Here is a 26,029-nt window from a genome sequence, read left to right as displayed (position 1 = left end):
AGCTCCAATACAACTTGCTTCTGAGGTCCTTTGTTCTTTTATTCCATAGCTTGAATAACTGGAACTTGATCATCTTGCTCATCTTCATTTTCTTCTCTGTCATTCAGAATTAAAGCACTTGAACCATCAACAACATGACCATGGTGTGCTTTTAATGACTTTCTTTACAGCATTTCAAGTTCATAAGTTTTCAAGATTCCATATAGAACTTCCAAAGTTATTCTGCTTAAATCTCTTCCTTCTCTAATGGCTGATATTTTTTGTTCAAGATGATCAGGAAGAGCCATAAACTCTTTATACTGAGAAACCAGAATCCTCCTTTGGTTTGACCTAACATCCTCTGTTCCTTCACATAAGATCTATATCTTCTCCCAGATCTGTTTGGTTGTGTCACAGTTGACAATGTTGTTGTATATTATATTGTCAAGTGACTCTATTAAGATCAGTTGCAAGCCACTATCCAAAGAGACTTTTTCTTTTTCAGTTTCATTATATTCTGAAGGATCTTTAGGAGCATAATGTGTCGGAATGACCATGTCCCAATATGTAGATTCTTCAACTCTTACAATGGGAGCGAAAGGCCCATTCTTAAGAATCTGAATGTATAATGGATTGGCCATCCTGATGAACAGCAGCATTTTCTTCTTCCATAATATGTAGTTAGATCTGTCAAAGGTGGGGATTTTGATACTGCTCAGCTTCTGTGTATTCATTCTTCCAAGATATTTAATCTGTTTGCTTTCATATTTTGCTCTGATACCACTTGTTATGTAATGAGTACAACACAGAAGGGGTGAATGTGTTTTAAACAATTTTAAAGGCTTTTTGAACTGTTATGAATGGTACACAAAGTAATCTTTCTTGTAGAGATAATATGTTTTAACAGGAATAACAAAACATGCACATGAACACACTATCTTTCAAAACTCACTTAATTTTATATAAAAATCAAGCTAGTGTTTTGCTACAAATTTCTGGGTTCTTGATATGTTAAGAACCCAATTTCTCTCTTGAAAGTTACAAGAATTTAAATCTGTTTGTTACTCCTGAAATAAAGCATCCAATGTTTACTTTATTGAACAGTAACCACTGGCTTTACACAACATGCAATAGCATGTACTAAACCCTATTTTAAGTTAACTAAAACTTTCTATTTCTGGATTATTGTATCTTTACAAATCGTGCATGTCTGTGACTTTACATTGTGAGTTAATTTTGGCCTTTGATCTTGTACTCTTCAAGCTGCTTTTGTAGACTTTTCAAATCAGTGATTGGTTTGTTTGTTGATTGATAATCTTGGATATTTAATTGGTCTGCACTTTGTACTTTGAGTTTTACCTAGAGATCTCCAGTTTGTTATAGAGAACTCAACATCTTGATAAGTATAATGACTTATTGAGACCTCTTATTACTCTAGTTATTTTGACTTATCGAAGTCTCTAAGTTCTCGAATATGACATTATTTTGTCGAGATCTCTGAGTTCTCGAGTATGATATTAACTTATCGAGATCTCTGAGTTCTCGAATGAACTTGACTTATCGAGGTCTCCATTTCTTTGCATGCAGAATTATCTTATCGATTTCTCCAAGTTCTCTAGTGATATTTTGACTTGTCGATATCTCAAAGTTCTTTAGTAAAGAAATGACTTGTCGATATCTCCAATTTTCATGTCTCCAACTTGGCTTGTTGATATCTATGAAACTTCTTGTTAAGCTTTTCTTGACTTCTCGATAAGTCATTTTGGAGTTCTCGAATGACTTTTCTATAACACTTAATTTGTGACTTGTAGATTTCTTGTTCCCAAAACAGATTTATTCAACTCCAAGCTTCTTCACACTTTATCTGAGGCATGATCTTCATGATCTTCTTCCAGAGTTTATTCTTAGGCTTGAGAATGTTCATGCATAGATCTTTTCACTGTTGCGTATTCCTTATCTGTTAAAAGAGAAGAAATTAAGTTAAGGCCTACTGCAAAAATAATGTCTAACCTATGTTTGGACAAATTCAACAATGTAATCCATACATAATTTTTTTATTACATTCCTCACTCACATCATTAATATAAAGATCGGTGTGGTGTCCAAAAAGGCCAAATGATAAAAGATGCATGTGTAATTAATTTGACACATGAGGTGTTAGTGTTACTCATTAATTCAAAAAGGCCAAATGATAAAAGATGCAGGTGTAATTAATTTGATCTTAGTAAACATTTAACAAAATAGTGAAGAATCTGTAATAGGTTGTCAACTGCTTGGCTGCTTCTCGCTGTCACAGTCGATGAAAAAATATGTAGAGCAATTAAGGATGATGTTATGATAAATTCACACGTCAAACCTTTCATTTCAGGAACCAAATCAGGAAGAAAGGCTACCAAAGTTGTGGCTGCATTTTCACCTAAATGACCTCATATTTGAATTAGATTTTGAAACCATATATAGTTACACCAGAAGTGAACATACTTTCTTCGCGGACTTATACATTTAGTCGATCAAGCTTGGTAACAGATAAATGAATTATAAATTTCAATATTAATTAATGGTAACTACCTTTGTAAGCATCTATAATTAGAAACATAAAGACAAAATGGATCAAAACTCAGATTGATCAAATCCTGATTCATCGGGATTTGCTGACTGCTGCAGAATCAGGATTTGCTTACTGTACAAATACTGATCTGTTGTCAGGATTTCCGTGAATCAGGATTTGCTGAACACGGCAAATACTAATATGTCTATATTAGGATTTGCTGCATGACAAATATCGATCTTAGTTGTTACAATTTATATATGTCCTATGTTGCAATATATATACCATCTTTCTGCAATACAATATTACTCATCTACTAAACATAAAGCAAGCATCATAAATTTAGAATATCTTAATATTTACCAATGTAGTCCATTAACTTGAATATTTTATGAAACAGATAATAAAACCAGAATCATAAAATTAAAAACTAACCAATGGAAAAAAGCTTTTATACCATTTTTTGATATCAAATCAAACAATCAACCATTAGTAGTTGCAACAAAATCTGAAACCTGCGCCCGCAAGGGTCAGCTCAGTTGGTTAAAAAGGGGATAACTATCCTCTTGGTCACAGGTTCGAATCCCACGGGAGGAGAATTTACGATTATGCCTCCTGAATCAGAGCCTGTCGCTTAAATGCGGTTTACCTTGGTTCACGTGGTTTGTAGGCTATTGCATGAGCCCGTAGGGTTTACCCAGTGCACACCCGAAGGGTAGCGGCTGTGGGTTACCTACGATAAAAATAAAAAAAATCTGAAACCTGCATAAAATTCATGTATACAAATATACTAAAAATAAAGAACTTTTAATAGTTCAAAAGTTAAAAAGTTAACCCGGAAATTCATTTGAGCATGCTAACTTGAAACTAATTTTAATATCACAATAAAAAACTATCCAGAAAATTGAAAAAAAATGGATAGAGTTTCATATCAACATAAAAAAAATATCTTCAAAAGTTCCTAATGTGGCTCTAATGTGTCCTATAGAGAACCATGCTCAAAAAAAAATCTGAAACCTACATAAAATTCATGTATACAAATATACTAAAAATAAAGAACTTTTAATAGTTCAAAAGTTAAAAAGTTAACCCGGAAATTCATTTGAGCATGCTAACTTGAAACTAATTTTAATATCACAATAGAAAACTATCCAGAAAATTGAAAAAAAATGGATAGAGTTTCATATCAACATAAAAAAAATATCTTCAAAAGTTCCTAATGTGGCTCTAATGTGTCCTATAGAGAACCATGCTCAAATATTATAACTTGCTTATAAATCAACTTTAAATAAAAAAGATGTAAAGAAACTTATATATTTTCATGGTTAATTAATCTTTATATTATAAAAATTAAAATTTTAACCAATACATTGAAAGAGAACCATCCACACCTTATTTTGATGATATAAATTAAAACTGATCAAGAACTAAAGTTCATTAATCCACATGTGACATGATGTATCTTTTGTTATGTGTAATGAGCACAAAATAAATAAACTAGTGAACAAATATAGACAAAACACTAAAGTAATTGGGTGAGAACTTACAGCAAACACATACGGTGCATATTTCAAAAAAACACAAAATCCACTTGTACAATACATGTTTATCTTTGATGTTCTTGAGAAATGTAACATCTTTGGCAACTATAATCGCCATAGCTTGATTGACAACAACAAATCAAACAATCAAAGCAATCGAGAACATCTATTTCTAACACATTTCTCCTCTTTCTTCTATTTCTTTTACAATTGTTCATCCCATTTATCTGAAGCAATCAAACAATTCATAGTTATTATATGATATAATTTATATAATTTAGTAAGATACAAAAATAAGAGAGAAGGATATAATATGATAGTGATAAATAAGAATCAGTTTGAAATTATATAATTAATGGTAACTACCCTTGTAAGCATCTATAATCAGAAGCATAAGGACAAAATGGATCAAAACTCATATTGATCAAAGCTTGATTCATCGGGATTTGTTGATTGTTGCAGAATCACGATTTGCTGAATGTGCAAATACTAATATGTTGTCAAGATTTCCACGAATCAGGATTTGCTGAACATTGCAAATACTGATATGTCTATATCAGGATTTGCTGACTGACAAATACTGATCTGAGCTGTTAGAATTTATATATATCCTATAATGTTGCAATATATATACCATCTTTCTTCAACGCAATATCATTCATCTACTAACCATAAACCAAGCATCATAAATTTAGAATATCTTAATATTTATCAATGGAGTCCATTCACTTGAACATTTTATGAAATAGGTAATGGAATCAGAATCATAAAATTAAAAAACTAACCAATGGAAAAAAGCTTCTATACCATTTTTCAATATCAAATTAAACAATCAACCATTAGTAGTTGCAACAAAATCTGAAACCTGCATAAAATTCATGTATACAAATATATTAAAAATAAAGAACTTTTAGTAGTTCAAAAGTTTAAAAGTTAACCCGAAAATTAATTTGAGCATGCTAACTTGAAACTAACTTTAAGATCACAATAAAAAACTATCCAGAAAATTGAAAAAAGAATGGATAGAATTTTCTATCAACATCAAAATATCTTCAAAAGGTCCTAATGGGGCTCTAATGTGACCTATAGAGAACCATGCTGAAATATTATAACTTGCTTATAAATCAACTTTTAATAAAAGAGATTTGAAGAAACTTATATATTTTCATCGGATTTTCTTTTCGTGCCATATGTGCTTATACTTTACTTTCCGTTTCCCAGTTAATAAGAACCTATTTTGTTTTGATGTAAAAGAATGGTTAATGTTAGGAATATATATATTACTTTGATGATTAGTTAAACAAAACACTTAAGTAGAAATCTAGTGTTTGTAGCCTCAACGGATAAGACCATCTTGGTTATCCGTTGATGGAGTATCTTTACTTAGAAATAAGTTTAGTATTGTAGCACATCTCAGTCTCTGTATTTAAGTTATAATTCTTAGAAGTTGTGGGAAATTATAAGTCATGTTGACTACTAGTGGATATGCAAATAGGAGGGCTAATTGTAAATATTTCATGCCTTGTAATTTTGTGTAAATGAAGTAGTATCAACCGATAGATTAAAGGCCTTCAACGGATGAGAAACAAAGCTTCAACGGATGTCTCTAAAGCTTCAACGGATAACATCCATCAACGGATGAGTGCAACAACGGATAAAGCTTCAACTGTTAAAGCATCAACGGATGTCACTAAATCATCAACGGATGAAAGCTTCAACGGATGCTTAGTTCCATAGCAGTTGATAGTGACAATTCATAAGCTGACAGAGGCACATGGGTTGATAGAGACAATTGGAATGTGGTAGCCTCTTGGAGGAATCAAGAAAAAACAGTATTTCCATTCTGGTGCAAATAAGGAAGTATTCAAAGATTCACAGATTATCTTAAATTGCATTGGATAGAGAAATGAAGAAGAAACATGTGAAGAACTATTTTATAATTGTATATTTTATCTTTGTCTTCACTTGTAAATTTGGTGATATATAAACCAAGTTGCAGCTAGTAATTAGGTGTGAATTTTCCAGAGCTGTTTAGAAAAACATAGAGAGAAAATCATCTAGTTTGTACTAGGAAGCAGCTGTGATCAATTCTCTGCATCACAGATTTTCTGAAATACACATCTCGGGTGGAACAACAAATCCACCAGAAAAGTTTTTAAAAACCATTGTGTTCTTTACATTTGTGTCTTGAATATACATATGTCTGCACCTGCTCAAAATAATTCACACACATCTGTTCATCATACACTTAGCTTTTGAAACTGCTCGAAACTTGAAAAAGTTTTGAGGTTTACATTCAACCCCCCTTCTGTAAATCTCATTGTTAGTTCCTTGGGAATAACAGTTAAATAACATTTACATTACACCAACTTTTAACTATCTACACCTTATTTTGATGATATAAAGTGAAACTGATCAAGAACTAAAGTTCATTAATCCACATGCGACAGGATGTATCTTTTGTTATGGGTAATGAACACAAAATAAATAAACCAGTGAACAAATATAGACAAAACACTAAAATAATTGGGTGAGAACTTACATCAAACATATATGATGCATATTTAAAAAAACACAAAATTCACTTATACAATACATGTTTACTTTTGATGTTCTTGAGAAATGTAATACCTTTGGCAACTATAATTGCCATAAGCTTGATTGTCAACTACAAATCAAATAATGAGAGCAATCGAAAACATCTATTTCCAACACTTTTCTCCTCTTTCTTCTATTTTTTTACAATTGTTCATCCCATTCATATGAAACAATAAAACAATTCATAGTTAATATATGATAAAATTCATATAATTTAGTACTTCCTCTGTCCCATTCCCCTGTCCCATTCATTTCTATACACTTTCCTTTTTTGGATGTCCCATTCAATTCTATACATATCAGACTTACCAAAAATAGTAAGAATTTAATAATATAAAAATCAACCACATCCATTACTTTCTCCCACTACACTCACTTTATTCATTAAATATTGATTGATCCCACCACTTTACCCAACTTTATACTTTATTTATTAAATATTGGTTGATTTGAAGTTGTAGATTGAGTTGGCAAGTAGTCTTCCTTAACTTCATTAAAATCAAGCTTCCTCTTTGTTGGGAGTTTGTACCTTATCTTCTTTGACTGCATTGTTTCCTCTTGCTTTTCTCCAATCAGGTTCTCAGATGTCACAGTAGGCAATGCAACTTCTGTGGTTGCAGGCTTCTTGGCTTCTAAAGCAGCTTGCTTTTGTTGTTGTTTGAGCCTCACCTTTTCTTCTTTCTTAGCTTCTGCAAACTGTGGATGTCCAGCCACCACACATATTAGTTTACCATTCCTGTAGATCTTAGCAATTTTATTATTTGATGTTGTGTCTCTGGGATCTTTGAATAAGGCAATAGACCTTGCAAGCAGCTTCTTTTCATCTGGCCTAGGGGTTCATAGGATAGGTCCAGTGGATTTTTGTCTGAATTCTTTGGATAATTCATTTTTGGCTGAAAAATCACACTGTCCTTTTTCTTTCTCTCTCATCCCACTACCTTACCAAAACTAATATTATTTTAATAGTTTTCTTGTCCTCCGTGCCCAAACCATTTGTATAGAATTGGTTGAGAGAGAGGGAGTAAGATACAAAAATAAGAGAAAAAGATATAATATCATAGTGATAGATAAGAATCAGTTTGAAATTATATTTGAAATATAAAGAGAGAAAAAGATTATTGGATTTCAAATTCAAAATTCAAACTATTCAAAATTCTTATCAATAAATGTTTCAGTATAATTTAACCAACACTAAAGTCTACATGGCAATTTAAATTGTAGACCAGCTTGTTTTATAATTAACTACTTCAATTTTAAGGTTTTAACCTTTAGGTAACCACCCATTTTGCTGCTGTGAAATTTGAGTTTAAGGTTGAAAATGGAGATGCAGGGGGATCATGGTTTTGGAAACTATAGCATATGCAATGGTGACATTCAAGAGTTTGAAGGGAATAATTTTATGCAGTACTTAGCTGAGCAGGTCATGCTTCTAGAACAATTTTTCGTGGAGTGTCAGAAGCCAAGTCATGATGCGAGGATTGCAATGATTTGTGAAAATTCTGTACTTTCTAACCTTAACTCTCAGCAGATCCAGGCTTGGTTTGAAAAACGCAGGTAAAAGTTTTTTGGTTCATGAAAGACTATCTTGCTTTGTATATTTTATTCACTTTGTTTAGATAAAGTTTTTTGTTCAGGAATGACTATCCTTGTTTTGTTTAATTTTATTTGTTTCTTTATTAACTAATAAAGTGTCAAGTTTATGTCGATCTTTTTAGTAAGGTTGAACTGTTGAATGACTCCTTCTACAGTCAATTTTCATGCTTAATTTATGTTGATCTGTTTAATTTATGTAACTTTTAATTTTCCAAATTTGTTATTTTTTATTCAGTTTATTTATTTACTAATACAATGTAAAGTTTATGTCAATCATTTTAACAAGATTAACTGTTGAATGACTCTGTCTACTTGGTCATTTATTATTCTTAATTTAGCCTGATCTGTTAATTTTTTGGAACTATTTAATTTCCAAATTTACTATTGTCGCTTGGTTCTTTCCTTGATGTTTTTCAGAATTTTAGTGACCCGAAGGACTCAATGATTAATTATAGCATTTTCTTTTCTCTCTACCTTTTACAGATTTCTTGAAGAAAAGAAGAAAGACTCCTTTGTGTCTAAATTATTATTTGAGAAGATGACTGCAATTGGGAGAGTGCTGTGTTTAGAGAATGATATTCTTCATGGGGAGGTGCAGCAATTGCTAAGAGAGAAGGAGTATTTTTGCGAGCTGCTGCAAAATGTATGCATATTTAGATTTTAGAGAAGTACTTTAATTACAGTTTCGTTCATAATACTTCATCGGTTACCTCATACCTGTGCTTCTTCCTTTATCATACAGGCTTTGCTTGAGCCTTTTCTGGCTTTAGAAGTTCCAAGATCTGTCTTTAAAAATGTGAAGGCTGTTGCAACAAGGAGGCTACTTCTTTTGCAGAATGAAAATCTTCATAATGAGGTGCAGCAGATGCTCAGGGAGAGGGAATATATTCTGAATCTACAGGAAAATGTATGACTTGATCCCAATTATTGCAAGTGCTTGCTTTTATAAATAAGTATATCATACATATGCATCTGCTTTTGTTTCATTTGGGCACCACTCGTCTTGTTACAATCTCCAATATCAGTTTTCAATAGCATACTTTTACTTAATTTTTTGTCAATTTGTTGACATCATGCTGAAAAAAATGTGATTCTGGGTCATTATAAAATGCATCCTATGCTAATTTTATAATTTCTTTCGGTTTCTATCTATTACAGGAAGCTAATAATTGCAAGACTTTGTCAAGTTCATGGAATGATTTTGATATTTGCCTGCTTTTTCTTCTGAACGTCATTTTTATGATTTAAGGCATGTGATCACGTGTGTCTGTCGCATTCTCTATCAGGTTGATATTATCCGGAAATATTGTCGGATTATTGACTTTTATTCTGCTTTAATTTTAAATTCAAATATATCTTGCGTCCTTTGATCATTATTATGAAGATAAATAAAAGGCAACAAAAAGTTTATATTTCTTTAGAACAATCTAATATTAAATTCCTTCCCAAAATATGCTTTGAAGTAATAGCAAATATGTTTACTATCGTCAGTGAAGTTGCAATATGATTGTAAGAAACAATAAACAGCATGATTTTTGATTATTATACAAATTCATCAACTGCTAATTATTTATGTTTTGTCGGCTTCTCTGTTACTGGGAACTAATGGTTGCCAACTTTGTCAAGTTTATATACTAACTTATGATCATCATATATGTTTTTCTTCTCAAGGTCATTATTATAATTTAGGGCATACAATTGCCAATATTTGTCGTATTCTTTGTCAAGTTGATTTCACCCGAAAATATGAATGCTAGCTTTTGTCTAATTGATTGACTTTTATGTTGACTTTGCAATTATTTATATCTTTTCTTTATGAAGGGAATAAATAGATTAACAAAAACTATTATTTTGTGTATATTCCGTCAACATCACGAAAATAAAGTAAAAGGCAACAGTACTTATTTTTTCTTTGAAATGTTTATATTTAATTCCTTCATTAACTAAATCGCATACTTATTTACTATTGTTGTTGAAGTTGAACAATGAGTGTAAAGATTATCTTTTTAGGAAGAATATAAATAGAGTGAATCTATATGTTTTCCCAGGGTTGATACGTTCGAATATGTATGACATTCCAGATTTATCCTAGATTTTTCTTCTTCTTTTTGCATTCTGTCTTCTATATTCTTCGTTTTCTGTAAAGCTTACCAGTGTCCGTAGACTCCATACTCTATTAATCATTTTTGCTGTCTGGGTTAACCAAAAAGAAAACCAGTATATCCTTTGCATCATTATATCGGTTCCTAATCTAAATTCCTCTATATTTGCTAAATCCCGACCCTGAACAGCCATCGCCCAAAAATCCTTTTCTCCCTTTTGTCAGGTTCAATCTACAGCAAATTTTGTAATTTTTCACTCCCGTTTTCTGTAAAGATGACCAGTGCCCGTAGACTCCATACTCGCCGAGGCAGCAAACTGTAACTTACTGTTCACCTTTTTTTTCAAGTACCACCTTAGCACATGTGTAAACTCAGGAACTATACTTTTATTTAATTCTTTTGGATATGATGGGTTATTGGACAACTTTCTATGTTTGTGGTCTCTCCTTGGTTGTCAATTGTGATATAATAAAATTCAGTTTTCTTGGTAGTACAACACTCTTATGATTTACAATGGAAACATTATAATACTGAAACTGAATATCGTTTATAAATTTCAAAACATTTTGGGTGTATTATTATTGTTGCTCTAAGAGGGAAGCCCTAGTATCTTGATAAGGATATTGCGAGTAAATGTTTCATGCTCCCATGAAATCCTTTTGGCAATTTTTAACCCAGGAAACTAAGAAAATATAGGGTTCTCACTTTCCGTAATAAGTAATTCTCCTTCTATCCCAATAAAAAATGAATAGTAGAAGCTAATTTAAACATAGGAAGTCAGTAACTTAAAATTATTAACTAAAAAACCTAATGAAGTATTGACTGTTGTGTTGAATTCTCTAATTAACATTTAAAATTTTGCAGAAGGAAAGCCCAAGAGGAAAAAGAATATTACATACTAGGCTGAAAGACACAATGTCATCAAATTTCATTTCATCAAAATTGGCCTCTCTAACTCCAATGCCTTAAGCTTCAAGAACAGACCCAGGATAGGGTAATATCAGATTCCTACCCTCTACAAATTGGCCCTTCCATGGCAAGTAAAGTTCTACTGTAGAATATGAGTTAAATCCATTCCTTCCCTGGATATTATGTTTTGTAATGCTGATAAAAACATGGGATCAAATTATCTAGTATTTAGTTAGCTATTTAAAAAGGGGAAGCTGCTCCCAGGTAGTTTTCTTTGTTTTCGACACCCTCAATACTTTGAGCAATACTAATAATGTGGACACAACTAGGCATATTTCTGAAAGCTTTAATAAAGCCACTGTTTTTTCCACACAAATTATAACTATAACGACTTCTATATTGAGTATTAATTTATCAAAAGATAGTCATCTATAAAAAGACAATTCTACTCATAGTTTACCTTGAGTCTGTGCCTGATCTTGTTAGCAGAACTTCTAAATCTTTAAAGGACAAGTTAATATTGTTAGTATGTAAATTTATAATCATAAAATAAACGCCTAATGAGATGCTTTGTCTAATAAATGCACAACTGCCATGTTGCATAATTTTCCGCATAAGCAGATTACAGTGAAAAGAGATTTGAAACTTATGTGATCCTTGAAAATTATTATTTCTGTACAAATTTTTGTGTTTCTCACATGTTGAGAATAACAAATATCTAAATTAATCCTGTATGCACTCTTGTTGCTAGAAGAACAAGATGTAAAAAATAGACACTCTCTTATATTATCTTAATTTGTGTGACAAATTGTTGCAGCTATCGAAAAGCGAGTCCATAGTCAATTCTTACCAGTCTTGGTTTGCTGCTGCTCATAGTTCCAAGGGATAATCTTCTGTGCTAATGAACTAAGAACCGACCTTTATTATGTTTTTCTTTTTTTGTTAAGTAGATCTTCAATATGTTTATGGTACTAATTTGACTTGGCAACTGTTCTCTTTCTTTTTGTTCATCATAGGTTGCCGTTGCTTTCGGGGACCATAGCAAAGTTCCCTCCCAAAATACCAAGTGAACTCAACTGCGTCTCTATCCCAAGGATGAAGGTTTGAAATCGTGTACTATTATCACATTCTATTACAGATACAAATTTGTTGTATTCCTTGAACCTGTTATGCATACCATATAATATATTTCTGAAGATTAGAATTCTAACTATTGGATGCTATAATTTGACCAACCATATCCCATTTTTTCTTAATATTTGTACTAACAAAGTATAAAAGTATAGGGTAATTCTTAAGTTTCCTGCAAGCAGATAAAAAAGTTCAAGGAAATCTCCTGCAGATCTTGGCCTAGCCAGCTCTGAAGGGAATTAAAGATTTCCGAGAAAAATATTATGCATATAAACATTATCACTTTAAATATAATTTTAATTTTAATCTTACCTGTATCATTAAAAATATTTTTTCATATAGAGTAATGTAACGTCATAGCCAAGGGAAAAAAGGAGTGCAATTAATTTTAGACTTAATATGCATGCAGACTGCAGAGACAACATGTGAAACAAATTTGGACTTATATGCATCCAAAGACAACACTGTGAAACAATTCCCCATTCCTTCTCTTGGCTTCAGTTGTTCATTGCAGTCTGGCATTTATAAAATCATCGGAATAAGCTTTAATTTTGGGAGTTTAAGCTTGGAACAAGATGCACCATCATAACCCTTCTTGGTAAATTATTAACATATCTTTCAATTTTTCTATTTGGTAGTTCACAATCAAAGTCAAAGCTTTTCGGGCATAACACCGAATCATTAAGTTAGGTGTCATGTTTACATAACATAATTGGAGAACATATGCTAGTCTTTACTTCTAATTTCGGATGGAATTCCCAACTTGGCATGTTCCAAATGAATGGTCAAGATAATACTCCAGTGTCCAGTATTAAAATTCCATCTACTTGCAGAGAAATTTGTCCATTTCATTAGCGTTAAAAAATTGATTGGAAGTTAATGGTAGTCCACTATGTTTCTGTTCTTAATATATACATGGATCGTGATATATAACCACGTAATTGGGTGTGTTGTAGTTTTTTGGAGGACTAAAGGAGAAATCTATAACCTTCTCAGATTTGACTTACTTTTCAGTCAATGGCAATATAAATGATGTCTCTGTCATACTGTCTTTTGTAAAGGAAGCAATGGTACCAGGCAGAACACTGGAGTTTCTGCGTAAGAATAAGGAGTTTATACTATGCTGCTCACTCAAGGTAAAACAATCAGTAAATTGACAAATAAACCATATTATGTGGAAAAAATCTATCAGAAAATTTGAAGTATTTAGTTCCAGGAGAATACATAATGTTAAGGTTTGGGCTTCGTATGTTCTTGCCGTTGGATGCTTGGTTTGTTGAGTAACTTGCGGAGATACTGAAACATATAATAAGAATGCAATGGGTTCCTTTTGCAGGATGTCAAAAGGGTTCTTCAAGGATTTCAAGAGTCGCCAACTGCTGTTGTACCTACCCCTGCCTTTCTGCCACAGGTAATCTAATATTTCTTTACAAGGAACTAAATTCCTAGAAATTCAACGTAAATATTATAATACTTCAACTAGCTTAGGTTTTTGTTTTGGTTTTTATCTTACTTGTACATAGTAACTTTATATGATGGAGAGAAAGCGAGAATGGCTGTGATTTGGTCTCTCACTTAGATGCTTCATTTGCTAACCTTTGTTTTCAGGGCTTTCATGTTGTGGTGGGTCGCTACTGTGTGTCAAGGGCATGGAGCTATTTCTGGAATGAACAAGCTGCTTCCGGGAGTGTCAAACTTGTTCTGCATTTCAAGTGTGTTAATTCGTCATCTGTGTAACTCTTACATGTTACTGCAAACTCCCCAGACTGCTTCGTTACTATGTTTATGTGTACTCATGACTGAACCTCCAACTGTTGTGTTACTATGTTTATGTTTACCTGTGATGTATGTTGTCTCTGAGAGACTGAACTCTCAGGTCTTGGCTGCTAAAATATGCCTGTTATCTTAGTAGACTGTTGAGTGACCTAAATCTCCTGCTATCTTCTGGTTTTATTGTTCTTTGTGCATGGTTTTTCACATTTATCGTATTCCTACTATTCCATCCTAAAATTTTTGTACTTTCTGAATTTGATTGTTTTATTTGGCATACTAGATATTTTTCTCTTGTAAGATATACTTATGCCTTGATGGAACACTCTCTTGACATGTCCATGGCATTTTAAGATAATGATAGCAAATTTGTAGTAACTGCAGTAGTATAATTATGCTTTAAAAAACATATACTACTTCTAAGATCCTTCTAAATGACTGTCTTTCTAAGATATCAAGAATTAAAATTCAGTGGCCTAATTTTTGATACTTGATTACCTTAGGCCGATTCTCATCATTATTGAAAATCGAGAAGAAAAGCAAAATTACGCATTCGTTTTATGAATATTAAGTAATTATATCTTAAAACAACTTTGATATTGCTAAAACACATCCAAACCAAATATTAATTAAACCAAATAATATTGTTAAAATTTCGATTAACAACAATAATCACGAGATTGACTAAATTATAAATTTAAAAATTATAATAATTTCTTTTGAACCTCTCTCTCTCTCTCTATCTCTCTCTGTGTGTGTCCCTTTCTGTATATTTCTACAATTAATAAGATGTCTATATACGATAGTCCAAAATGTTCTAATCTCTCTCTCACAGCAGCTTCATAAAGTAACACATAATATGATGTAAGTAATTCTCTCTCACACACACCTCGTATTATTTTATTACGGGAAGGGGAGGTTAGAATCGAACTCTAGACACTGATAGAACATTTATCACCTCTCAGACACTCTGTTGATTTAGGAAATTTTAATTATTAACCAAACAAATTAAGACGAACTTAGAATTATTAAAACTATATTAAAGAAGAAGTCTCCTACAATAATAAGAAGTTAGTTGAGCATTTGGCTTAATTATTGATTCATTTAATTTGTTCCGTTGTCTTTGCTACACATTACAAGCGTTTTTAGGCATTTAGCTAAAACTTTACTGCTTGGTGAAACAAAGCGTAAAACTTATGCTTCGTTTGGTTGGGGAAAATGTAATGGAATGGAAAATTCGCTTACAAAACTGATAGAGAAAAAAATAAAGGTAGAAGAGAAAAGTTAAAATGAATGAGAGAGTGCAAATTTTTGTGATAATGTTTGTGATGAAATTGAGTAGTATAAAAATTATGTTCCTTCTCAAATTCGTAGGTTTATAATTATTCAATTTACTGGAAATGATACTCATGAAGGTTTTCATGGAATACTACAAATTTCATTCCATACCCCTAAATATTATTCGCTTCAACTCCACACAATATTGATGAGTGTGTGTGTGTGTGTGTTTCTACGTGTTTCCTCGTTAATTACTGACAACCTGATTAAAATAGGGTTTTATTTGTAGTTGAAGGTTATATAGAAAAGATATCCTATTAGTTGAATGGAAATTGAAGTAGTTCTAGTCTAGGTTACTTTGTTCAAATTTTTGGATTCTGTTTGAAAAATGATGCCAATGTGGTCAAATACTAGCGGGGTCCCAAAGAGTCGAATACTAGCGGGGTCCCAAAGAAAATGACAAAGTAAATTTAGTAATGCTGACTAATCATCCCACAAACAAACAACAAAATGTGAGCGTTACAAATTGTAACATAGCCAACTCCCACCGTTTCTGCATTCTTTTACTAAGATTGGTCTTGTCATTTTATGTTTCACTATAATTTTCCAGCTGTCCAGTCCACGAGGCAGTTTAATTACAGACCATCTTGGTTTATAATTAATCACATCAGTTTTAAGTTTTTAAAGATCTAAATAACCACCAATTCTGTTTCTGTGAGATTTGAGTTTAAGGTTGAAATGGAGATGCAGGGGGGTTTTGGAAATTATAGCACATGCAATGGAGACATTCAAGAAAATGGAGAGAATAAGTTTATTCAGTACTCAGCTGATCAGATCACGGTTTTTGAGCAAGTCTTTATGGAGTGTCAGAAGCCAAGTCATGATATGAGGATTGCAATGATCCGTGAGAATTCTGTACTTTCTAATCTAAACTCTCAGCAGATCCAGGCTTGGTTTGAAAACCGCAGGTAAATTTTTTTGGTTCAGGAATGACTATCCTTGCTTTGTATATCTTATTCACTTCAATTAGGTAAAGTTTTTTGGTTCAGGAATGACTATCCTTGCTCTTTATAATTTGTTCAGTTTGTTTATTCACTAATAATTTGCTAAGTCTATGTGAATCATTTTAGTAAGGTTCATCTGTTGGATTTCTCTTATTACTTGATCAATTTTCATGCTTAAATGAGCTTGATCTCTTTATGTAACGTAAAGAATTATTTCAAAATTACTGTTCTCGCTTGTTTCTGTTCTTGGTACATTTTCAGAGTATTGGTAACCCAAAAGATTAAATGATTTATTGTAGCTCCTTTCCCTCTGCATTCTACAGGTTAAATGAGAAAAAGAAAAAAGATGCCTTTGTGTTTAATTTATTAAACGAGAAGCTTGCCGCAATTCGGAAGATGCTGCTTTTACAGAATGAGGTTCTTCATGGTGAGGTGCATCTGTTGCTGAAGGAGAAGGAGTTTATTTGCGAGATGCTTCAATATGTAGGCATATTTAGATATTAGAAAAGTACTTCCACTTACAGTTAGATTTATACTTCTTCACTGGTTACCTGTGCTTCCTTTATTATTCAGGCTTCGCTTCAGTCTTCTATGGCTTTAGAAGTTCCAAGATCTGTTTTTGATAATGTGAAGACGGTTGCAACAAGGAGGCTACTTCTGTTGCAGAATGAATACCTTCATACTGAGGTTCAGCAGTTGAACAGGGAGAAGGAATTTTCCCGGAATCTACTGGAAAATGTATGACTTATTCCCAATATACAAGCGCTTGTTTTAATAACTAGATTTATCATACAAATGCATTTACTTCTGGTTTATTTATTACCATTTACCACTCATCTCATTAGAATTACCATAACCAATTTTCAGTTATAGCATATTCATACAGATTTTTTTGGTTAATTTGTCGACTTCGTGCTGAAACAGTGTGATTCTTGGTTATTTTATCATATATCAAATGCTATATTGATAAATAAGCTTTTCTAATTTCGATTTTGTCAGATTCATTAAATAATTATGATCTTCGTGTGCTCTTTTTTTTCTCAGAGTCATTTTAATAGTGTAGGGCAGGCCTATTTTCTGTCAGTTTGATACCATCTGGGAATTTATATGCTAGCTTTTGTCAGAATATTGACCTGTTATTTTGAGTTTTCTACAGTTCATATACATTAGAAGTAATATGTTGTGTCCCTTTGATCACCATTATGAAGAAAAAGAAAAGGTTTTTTTTCCTTTTGAAATGTTTATATTAAATTCCTTCACTAAATATACTTTGAAGCTATGTTACTCGGACTCTTCATTTTACCTTCGAGTACCCGTGTCGGACATTCGACACTCGGACATGGACACTCGGACTTGGACACTTATTTTAGGCTAAAAACATGTATATTTTTCAAATTATAGCCGAGTCCGATACTTGGACATGTATCCGTGTCGGACACTTCTAGCCGATTCCGAGTAACATAGCTTTGAAGAATCAGCAAACATGTTTACTTTTGTAAATAAAGTTGCAGTTTGAGTGTAAGAAACAACAAAGAGTGTGATTTTTGATTTATCAGTTTCTCTATTATTGGGAACTATTTTTGCAAATTTTGTCATGTTCATCGACTTACATTTGATCTTTGTGTGAATTTTCTCAAGGTCAATTTTACAATTTAAGGCATACGATACCTAATGTTTGTCGCATTCTTTGTCAGGTTGATATCACCCGGCAATATGAATGCTAGCTTTTGTCTAATTGATTGACTTTTGTGTTACTATGCAATATTTTTTATATCTTTATTTTGTATTTATGATGGAATGAATAGATTAAGTTGAAATATTAGTGTGAGACTATCTGTTTAGGAAGATCATAATGGAGTAAATCTTTATGTTTTCCCTGGGTTGACACGTTTGAATTTGGATGTCATTCCAGATTTATCCTATATTTTTCTTTTTCATTCAAATGCTTTCTGCATTTTATCTCCTCTATTAGATATGAAATTCTTCGTTTAATATTTTGGTCATTTCACTTTCTATATTAGTGATCATTTTTGCTATCCATTTTATATTTTTGATCATTTTCTATATTAATGTTCATGTTGGCAGAACATTTGAATCTTTAAAGCACAGGTTAACATTGTTTGTCTATTAACGTTTTTAAATATATAATCATAAAATTGATGCCTAAAGATACTTCGTCTGACAAATGCACAACTGTCTGATAATCATAAATTGATTTTGCACACTAGCAGATTACAGTAAAAAAAAATTATAATATGTGTTCCTTGAATAGTATTATATATGTAAATTTTTGTTTCTCTTACATGTTAAGAATACCTAACAACCAAATTAATAAAGTAAGAACTCTTGTTGATAGATGTACAAGATGTACAAAATAGGCACTTTCTAATGTTATCTTTATTTGGGTGAGAAATTGTTGCAGCTGTCAAACAGTGAATCTATAGTCAACTCTTACCTGTCTTGGTCTGCATCTGCTCGTAGTTCCAATGGGTCCTCTTCTGAGCTAATGAAGTAAGAACAAATTTTCAATATATTTTTTTTTGCTAATCAGATCTTCAATATGTTATGATACCAATTTTGACTTGGCCACTAATCTCTTTTTATTTGTATATCTAGGCTGCCTTCCGTTTCTGGGACCATAGCCAAGTTGCCCCTTAAAACATCAACTGAACTCAACTGTGTCTCCATTCCAAGGATGAAGGTTTTAAATTCCGTACTGTTATCACATTCTATTAGAGCAAGGCCAATAGTAGTACAATTTCTATAACACAGCAGCCAAGAAAATAGCTCAATCCAATGAGGTGCTAAACATGGATGCAAAATAGCAAAATGCTATACTTGATGCTAAATATTGAATCAAGTATAGATGTTACTATATCTTCCAGTGAGAAAGTGGAGATAGATGAGTATTTAAAGTGAAATGAAAAATAAAATAGTGCATTTAAAGATTAGTCGAATGAAATATACCTATTTTTAGATATATTTGGTGCTATTTTAAAATCATGCATTGGATCACAACTTTTATTTTAACATCAAAAATAACTTTTTGATTTCATAATTGAGCAATGGATATATGTATTTTAGCACCACCATTGGCCTTGCTCTTATATATACATATATTTGGATGCATTATATTCCTTTCACCCTTAATGCATATCATAGGATGTATTTATGAAGTGTAGAATTCTAACTATTGGATGCTGTAATATGACCTACCAAATCCCATTTTTTCGTTCATTTTTTTCTTTTAGGAGGGTTTTAAAAGATACGGTAATTTTCAGCTTTCCTGCAAAGCAGGTAGAAAAAATCTCCAAAGAACTTGGCCTAGCAATCTCGGAAGGGAATTAAAAAATTAAAAAAAAATTACATAAGAAACAAATACAACATTACTGCTTTATCATACTCATATCATATATATTTTAATAGAGTTTAATGTAACGTTATCACCTAGGGAAAAAAGGGGAATGAAATTGTATTTAGATCGTAGGCACATAATTGGGCAATATGTATAGTCTTTACTTCTAACTTCAGAAGAAGTTCCCAACTTGGCATGTCACAAATGAATGGTCAAAATATAGTATTTAGAATTCCATCTACTCGCAAATTTGTCCCTTTTTATTAGCCTGACAGAATTGAATGGAAGGTAATGGGAGTCCATTAAGCTTTTGTGCCTTATATGTACATGGGATGATATATAACCACATAATCAAACACGTTGCAGTTTTCTGGAGGACTCAAGGAGATCTCTCTAATCACCTGCTCGGATTTGACTAACTTCCAGGGTAATGTTGATGTCCCTGATGTGCTATCGTTTGTGAAGGCAGCAATTTTAACACATGGACCTCTGGAGTTTCTGCGTAAGAATCAGGAGTTTATACTATGCTGCTCACTCAAGGTAAAGGAATCAGTAAACTGATTAATATATCATATTAGATGAAAAGATGCATCAGTATATAAATGAAAGTAGTAAGTTCCAGATGATGCATAATGTTAAGGTTTGGGTTTTTGTGTTTTCGTAGTTTGATGTTTGTTTTGTCAAATAACTCGGGGAGATACTAAAAGTCTGAAACATATAATAAAAATAATGGGTGGCTTTTGCAGGACATCAAGCTAGTTCTTCAAGGATCTCAAGAGTCGCTCACCGCTGTTGTCCCTGCCTTTCTGCCGCAGGTAATGTTACATTGCTCTACGAGGAATAAATTCGTATAAACTAAACTTAGATTTAAACTTGCTCTACGAGGAATAAATTCGTATAAACTAAACTTAGATTTAAACACATCAACTTACTAAGGATTTTTGTTCTGATTTATCTTGCATATTATTAATCGTAACTTTTATATGATGGGGGGGGGGGATTAAAAGGGGAGGATGATTGTGGTTTAGTCTCTTGCTCAGATGCTTAATATACTAATGTTTGTTTTCCAGAGATTTCGTGCTGTGGTGGGTCGCTACTGTGTGTCTGGGGCATGGAGCTATATTCCAAATGAACAAGGTGCTCCGGGGAATATCAAATTTGTTCTTCGTTTCAAGTGTATGAATTAGTCATCCGTGTAACTCTTGCTATGTTACTGCAAACCTCCAACTGTTCCTTTTTCTTTTGCTCTTTTGTTAAGTAGCCTCAGACTGTTGTGTTACTAGGTTTATGTGTTCGTTAATGACTGTTTGTTTTGTCTGAGAGACTGAACTCTGAAGTCTTGGCTGTTGAATTTGCCTGTAATAGTGGTAGACTGTTGAGTGATCTATATCTCCAGCGATCTTCAGATTTTATAGTTCTTTGTGCATGTTTCTTTACATATATCACATTCCTACTACTATTCCATCCTAAAAATTGAATTACTTTCTGAATTGATTGGATTATTTGACGTGTCCAAGGTATTTTAAGATATGATAGCAAATGTTCAAATCAATAGAGTAGTAATTGGTGTAGTATAAATCATGTTTAAAAACATTACTAGTTCTTAGTTCCTTCCAAATTATTCTGTCTTTCTAAGATATCCAGGACTGAAATTCAACAGCCTAATATTTTGTACTGAATTACCCTGAGCCGATCCTTATCATTATTGGAAATTCGAACATTTTTTAGGGAGAAAAAAGGTAAAATTATATGTTTGTCCTGTAAATATTAAGTAAAATTATGAGAAGATGTGCGATATTGTGCTTGTGGTTCTCTTCTGAGCAATGTGGAAAGCTCGAAATGTGGGAAGGGGAAATTTCTATACGTGGAAGTTGTGAAAGTTCTTGCAAAATTGACTTTGGTTCAAGTTAAAAAAATTACAAAACAGTGATAAGTTTTTATGTTTTGAAGGGAAAATTAAATTATAGGTCCTGAACTTTTGATGTTTTATTCTCTAGGTCCCTAAATTAAGGATTCTCTGTTCACTTAACTTTTGAAATTTCTGATATAAGTAATTCTATTAAAAGAAAATTAACGGCGCTAGAATCAGAAAATTAGGGTTTATGATATCCATATGGATCAAAACAATTTTGAAGGTGTTAGTGATATACATATATAAAAAGTTTAAATTGTTAAATTGAAGTTTAAATCACCAGCAACCCAGCAACACGCATATGACACCAATTTTCAAAAATTAGGATCGATTCAAAATTTCATATATTTTGGTCCCAAAATTCGATGAAGAATAAAAAATTTAGGGTCCAATTTAGGATTTTTTGAATTGGACCTAATTTGAAAAAATTGGTGTCATATAAGTGTTGATAGTGATTCAAGCTTTATTTTGACTACTTGAATTTTAAATTTGGATATCACTAACACCTTCAAAATTGTCTTTGATATGTATGAACATGAAGACCCCGAGTTTTCTAATTCTATCGTCGTTTGAATCTTTTTAACAAAAGGACTTATATCAGAAATTTCGAAAATTAGGTGATCTGAAATATGAAATCTTCACTTTAGGGACCTAGACAATAAAATGCTAAGGTTGTGATTGGTTTGGATGAATGGAATGAATGTAACTAAAAGAAATAAATGGGAGTTTGAGGGAAGATTTGAAAAAATAATTAGATGGATAAAAATTGTTATGATAAGAATTGTGAAGAAAATGGGGTTAGTAAGGAATTGAGCATTCCATCTTAAATTGAGGTGTTTAATTATAATGTAGGTGGTTAGAAATGAAATGGGTGAAAAAATGAAAATTTTAAAAAATTTAATCATTTTCTACTTAAAATCTCATTTCATTCCATTTTATTTCATTCACCTCAATCAAACACAACATAATAGTCCAGGAAGCTACAATTTGATTTTCCCATGTTTTGAATTATATACTAATATCGATGGTGCTGAGATTTGGACCAAAGCAACTGCAAACAAGACGAAACTCGAGATGTTAATGCCGCATTCTTAGGAATGTTGCCCCTAAATGATATTATGTGAAAGTTCTTTTGTTTGAAATTGTGTAGATTTAATTTTAAAAAAAAATAATTTAAATTGAATTCTTAAATTTGTTCATTAATTTTTTTTTTGTACTTACTTTTTTTTAAATGACATGACTTCATGTTAATTATATTAATACATGTATATGTTCATAATTTTTTTAGAATAGTTAAACCTATTTTTTTCCCTAAATATATTTAAACCTATTTAAGATAATAGTCTTGATATCGGGGGAAAATAATATTATTATAGCGATTTTATAGTTTTTTTAGAGTAAAAATACAAATATCTCCATTATGTTAAAATCTTAACAAAAATATCATTTTAGAGAGGTTATTACTTAATCCATAAACTATAAAAACTATTTGAAAAAGACAATAGTACTCAATGAACGATACAGTTTTATTTATCATTTTTATGTGTATTTTAATAATAATAATAATAATAATATTTAGTTAAATGTTAATTTTTGGTTCATATTAATAAGATATTATGCTTAATATGATATTAATTTGATTTATCTGTATTAGAGTTTACATTATTTTCTTTTAGCATGAATCTCATTACTACGACCAAATCCAACTAATTATTTTTAATTTAATTCTAATTATTTATGTCTGGATCAATAAGATAATTTTGTTTTAGCACAAATATTTAGTATATATGATTTTATTTTAGTTGGTCGAATTATATTTTGATTTTAATTTTGTGTCATTTTGGATCAGTTGTATAATATATTTTTATATCTTAGATGACTATTCTATATTATTTTGTTTATCCTAATTCTATTGTATAGTTTTTTTTTCCGGATGAGTAATATTTATTATTTTGTTTTAACCCGATAATTATATTGATTTTGCTTAAATTAATTTTTGTCTGAAATATTAATTAGAAAAATATAGAACTAAATATGAATTATAATTTAAAATTTGCGGAAGAAGTTAACTTTAATATTAGTTAATAATGATATAGAGTTCGATATGAAATATAATTTATATTGTTAGAGGATGTTGAGTATAATATCAATTAGAATTGAAATTGACTGATCCACCAACTTACTAATTAGAATTAAAATAATTAACTAAATGGCAATTAAGTAATTTCAGCAAGTACCAGCCGATCGACTACCAAATTTTTAATGTTTCGTTTATTATAATATAGTATAGATAATTACTAGCCTATAACTCGTGTGATGCACGGTTGTTTAAAAATAATTATCATTTAAATATTTTTTTTAAATGACTGAAGAAAACCCGAATATATTTTTATTAAAATAGTTATTTATGATTAGTTGGCATGTGAAAATATGTAAATATTTTGTTAAAACAATTGGAATTATAAAAATAAAATTAGGTTTTAAAATATATAGGTTTGTAACTTGGTCCAACTAAATAGTTTCCGAGAATATAAACTACGTCCAAGTCAATAGGTCATGTCTTTTAATTAGAATAGTTTAATTGAAAATTATTTAGGTTGGTGGGATTTTATTTTAATAATAAAATTATGGATATTAAAGGCATAGGAAAAGCCCGTTATATCAAAACTCCAAGTAATTATATTTAGTTTATTTTAAATTTAATTTAGCTCCGATGGAACATTATTTTGTTTTGACTAGGATGAGTTGTATATATGATTTTGTGTTATTTCAATGTGATTATATTGACTAACAAATTATCTTTCATATTTTAACTTTGTTTTAAGCAGGCTCAACAGTATAATTTTTTTAAAACCAGATTAGTATTATATATTATTTTGTGTGAAAAATACCCAAAATACACTATTTTCCAGTTTTAAGTGTCAAAAATATCCATTGGCAGTACGCCCAAAATGCCCACTGATTACGCATGTGTAGCATGCATATTCGATTTTTTTAAATTTTGCAAAGAATAAGCATTTTTGACATTCGTATTCAGTAACACGAATACACACGTTACTATAAACGGAGATGCGTATTCTTTACAAAATATGAATATCAATTAAATTTTCAATATTTTATCTTTGATATAACAGGCATAAAACCCATGTGATGCACATTTGTTTATATTTTTATATATTTTTAGTAAAAAATTAATATGAATTGAATTTTTAATTTGTTCATATAAAATTTTTAAATAATATGATTAACGATATATATATATAAATACATGTATATGCTCATGAATTTTTTAATTAGAGGGATTCGAAAAAGATAACATTAGATTGAATGTAATTAAATTGATATTTATATGAGTATTTACAAAAAAATATTATAATTTAAGTAAAAGTTTTATTTCAGATTAATAGTCTACAAATTATGCTTAATCTCATATAAATTATATTTTATCTCCTATCAAAAGTTTACATTACTGTGTTTTGTATCAGTGATTTTTATTATTGTGTTTTAACCAAAGATTTAAATCAATAATATACATTATTGTGTTTTAACTTAGGCCCGTTACACGAACCAAATTCAGCTAAGTATTTTTATTTTGATTGTAATTATTTTTAGCCAAGATTATTATTATAATTTTGTTTTAACCCAGACAAATTAATAGTATATAAAATTTTGTTTAAGTCGGTTGAATTATAATTTAATTTTGATTTTATTTTAGATAACGATTTAAAAAATTATTTTGTTTCTATTTTTAGCATGGTAAATATGTTATGTTATTTTGTTTTAATGCAACTCAACAATATATATTTTTCAGCCTTTAATATTAAACAAATATAATTTATTATATTTTTTTGCTTTACATTTTATTATACCCATGATCAATAGTATAATTATTTTAACATGAATGAAAAGCTTAGATTAAAAAAAACGTAGATTATTTTATCTACTGATTGTATGAATATAGATACATATAATATCTTTATATATAATAGAATATTATAATATATATTTTATATTTTAGTTAAATATTAAATACATTAGTTATTATAATAGAGATTGTTTTAGAATTTTAATTAAATAAATAAATTAACAAAATAAGTTGACTTCAATATAAATTAGAGTAATATAAAACTCCATATGAATTAGAATTCAGACTGGTTTGACTTTAATATTAGTCAGAACAATGTAGATTTTACTATGAATTAGAATTTAAATTGGTAAAGTAAGTTGATTTCGACATCAATTAGAATTTGAATTGACCGACGAACCAACCGACAACCAAACTTTTAATGTTTTAACATGATAATATAGA

General features: G+C 30.8%; 2 protein-coding genes across 6 annotated transcripts; both read left to right on the top strand.

Moving 5' to 3' along the window:
- The first annotated feature begins 7,749 nt into the window (after positions 1-7,749).
- Positions 7,750-14,238, top strand: LOC141721503 (uncharacterized). 3 transcript variants are annotated; one of them, XR_012574764.1, is made up of 8 exons: positions 7,750-8,220; positions 8,743-8,902; positions 9,002-9,166; positions 12,088-12,155; positions 12,287-12,371; positions 12,811-12,999; positions 13,416-13,537; positions 13,738-13,752. XR_012574764.1 is itself a non-coding variant. In XM_074524451.1 (8 exons), exons 1-8 carry the CDS (start codon positions 7,985-7,987, stop codon positions 14,136-14,138), a joined length of 993 nt encoding a protein of 330 aa, XP_074380552.1. In that variant the 5' UTR covers positions 7,755-7,984; the 3' UTR covers positions 14,139-14,238. The 3 variants fall into 3 exon arrangements, 1 of the variants encoding a protein (XP_074380552.1); XR_012574763.1 differs by having other exon boundaries at positions 7,752-8,220; positions 13,463-13,537; positions 13,738-13,800; XM_074524451.1 differs by lacking the exon at positions 12,811-12,999 and adding an exon at positions 14,010-14,238 and having other exon boundaries at positions 7,755-8,220; positions 13,463-13,537; positions 13,738-13,812.
- On the top strand, positions 14,010-21,220 carry LOC141721502 (uncharacterized). Of its 3 annotated transcripts, XM_074524450.1 has the most exons (9): positions 14,010-14,113; positions 16,200-16,417; positions 16,777-16,936; positions 17,027-17,191; positions 18,876-18,964; positions 19,070-19,154; positions 20,175-20,348; positions 20,555-20,623; positions 20,879-21,220. In XM_074524450.1, exons 2-9 carry the CDS (start codon positions 16,308-16,310, stop codon positions 20,993-20,995), a joined length of 969 nt encoding a protein of 322 aa, XP_074380551.1. In that variant the 5' UTR covers positions 14,010-14,113; positions 16,200-16,307; the 3' UTR covers positions 20,996-21,220. The 3 variants fall into 3 exon arrangements, with proteins under 3 accessions (XP_074380551.1, XP_074380550.1, XP_074380549.1); XM_074524449.1 differs by lacking the exon at positions 14,010-14,113 and having other exon boundaries at positions 14,391-16,417; positions 20,235-20,348; XM_074524448.1 differs by lacking the exon at positions 14,010-14,113 and having other exon boundaries at positions 14,391-16,417.
- The last annotated feature ends 4,809 nt before the right edge of the window (positions 21,221-26,029 follow it).

This window comes from Apium graveolens, chromosome 4 (genome assembly GCF_009905375.1).
Source record: "Apium graveolens cultivar Ventura chromosome 4, ASM990537v1, whole genome shotgun sequence".
NCBI classification, from domain to species: domain Eukaryota; kingdom Viridiplantae; phylum Streptophyta; class Magnoliopsida; order Apiales; family Apiaceae; genus Apium; species Apium graveolens.
Note: the sequence above shows the minus strand (reverse complement) of the source record. Positions and strands in the feature narration are given on the sequence as shown.

Excerpts from the sequence above, each read along its gene's own strand:
- LOC141721503 (XM_074524451.1), top strand. The coding sequence starts at position 7,985 with ATGGAGATGCAGGGGGATCATGGTTTTGGAAACTATAGCATATGCAAT. Across the intron at positions 9,167-12,087 it reads TTCTGAATCTACAGGAAAAT|CTATCGAAAAGCGAGTCCAT; the intron begins GTATGACTTGAT and ends AAATTGTTGCAG. Across the intron at positions 12,156-12,286 it reads GCTGCTCATAGTTCCAAGGG|GTTGCCGTTGCTTTCGGGGA; the intron begins ATAATCTTCTGT and ends TGTTCATCATAG.
- LOC141721502 (XM_074524448.1), top strand. The coding sequence starts at position 16,188 with ATGGAGATGCAGGGGGGTTTTGGAAATTATAGCACATGCAATGGAGAC. Across the intron at positions 16,418-16,776 it reads GCTTGGTTTGAAAACCGCAG|GTTAAATGAGAAAAAGAAAA; the intron begins GTAAATTTTTTT and ends TGCATTCTACAG. Across the intron at positions 19,155-20,174 it reads TCTCCATTCCAAGGATGAAG|TTTTCTGGAGGACTCAAGGA; the intron begins GTTTTAAATTCC and ends AACACGTTGCAG.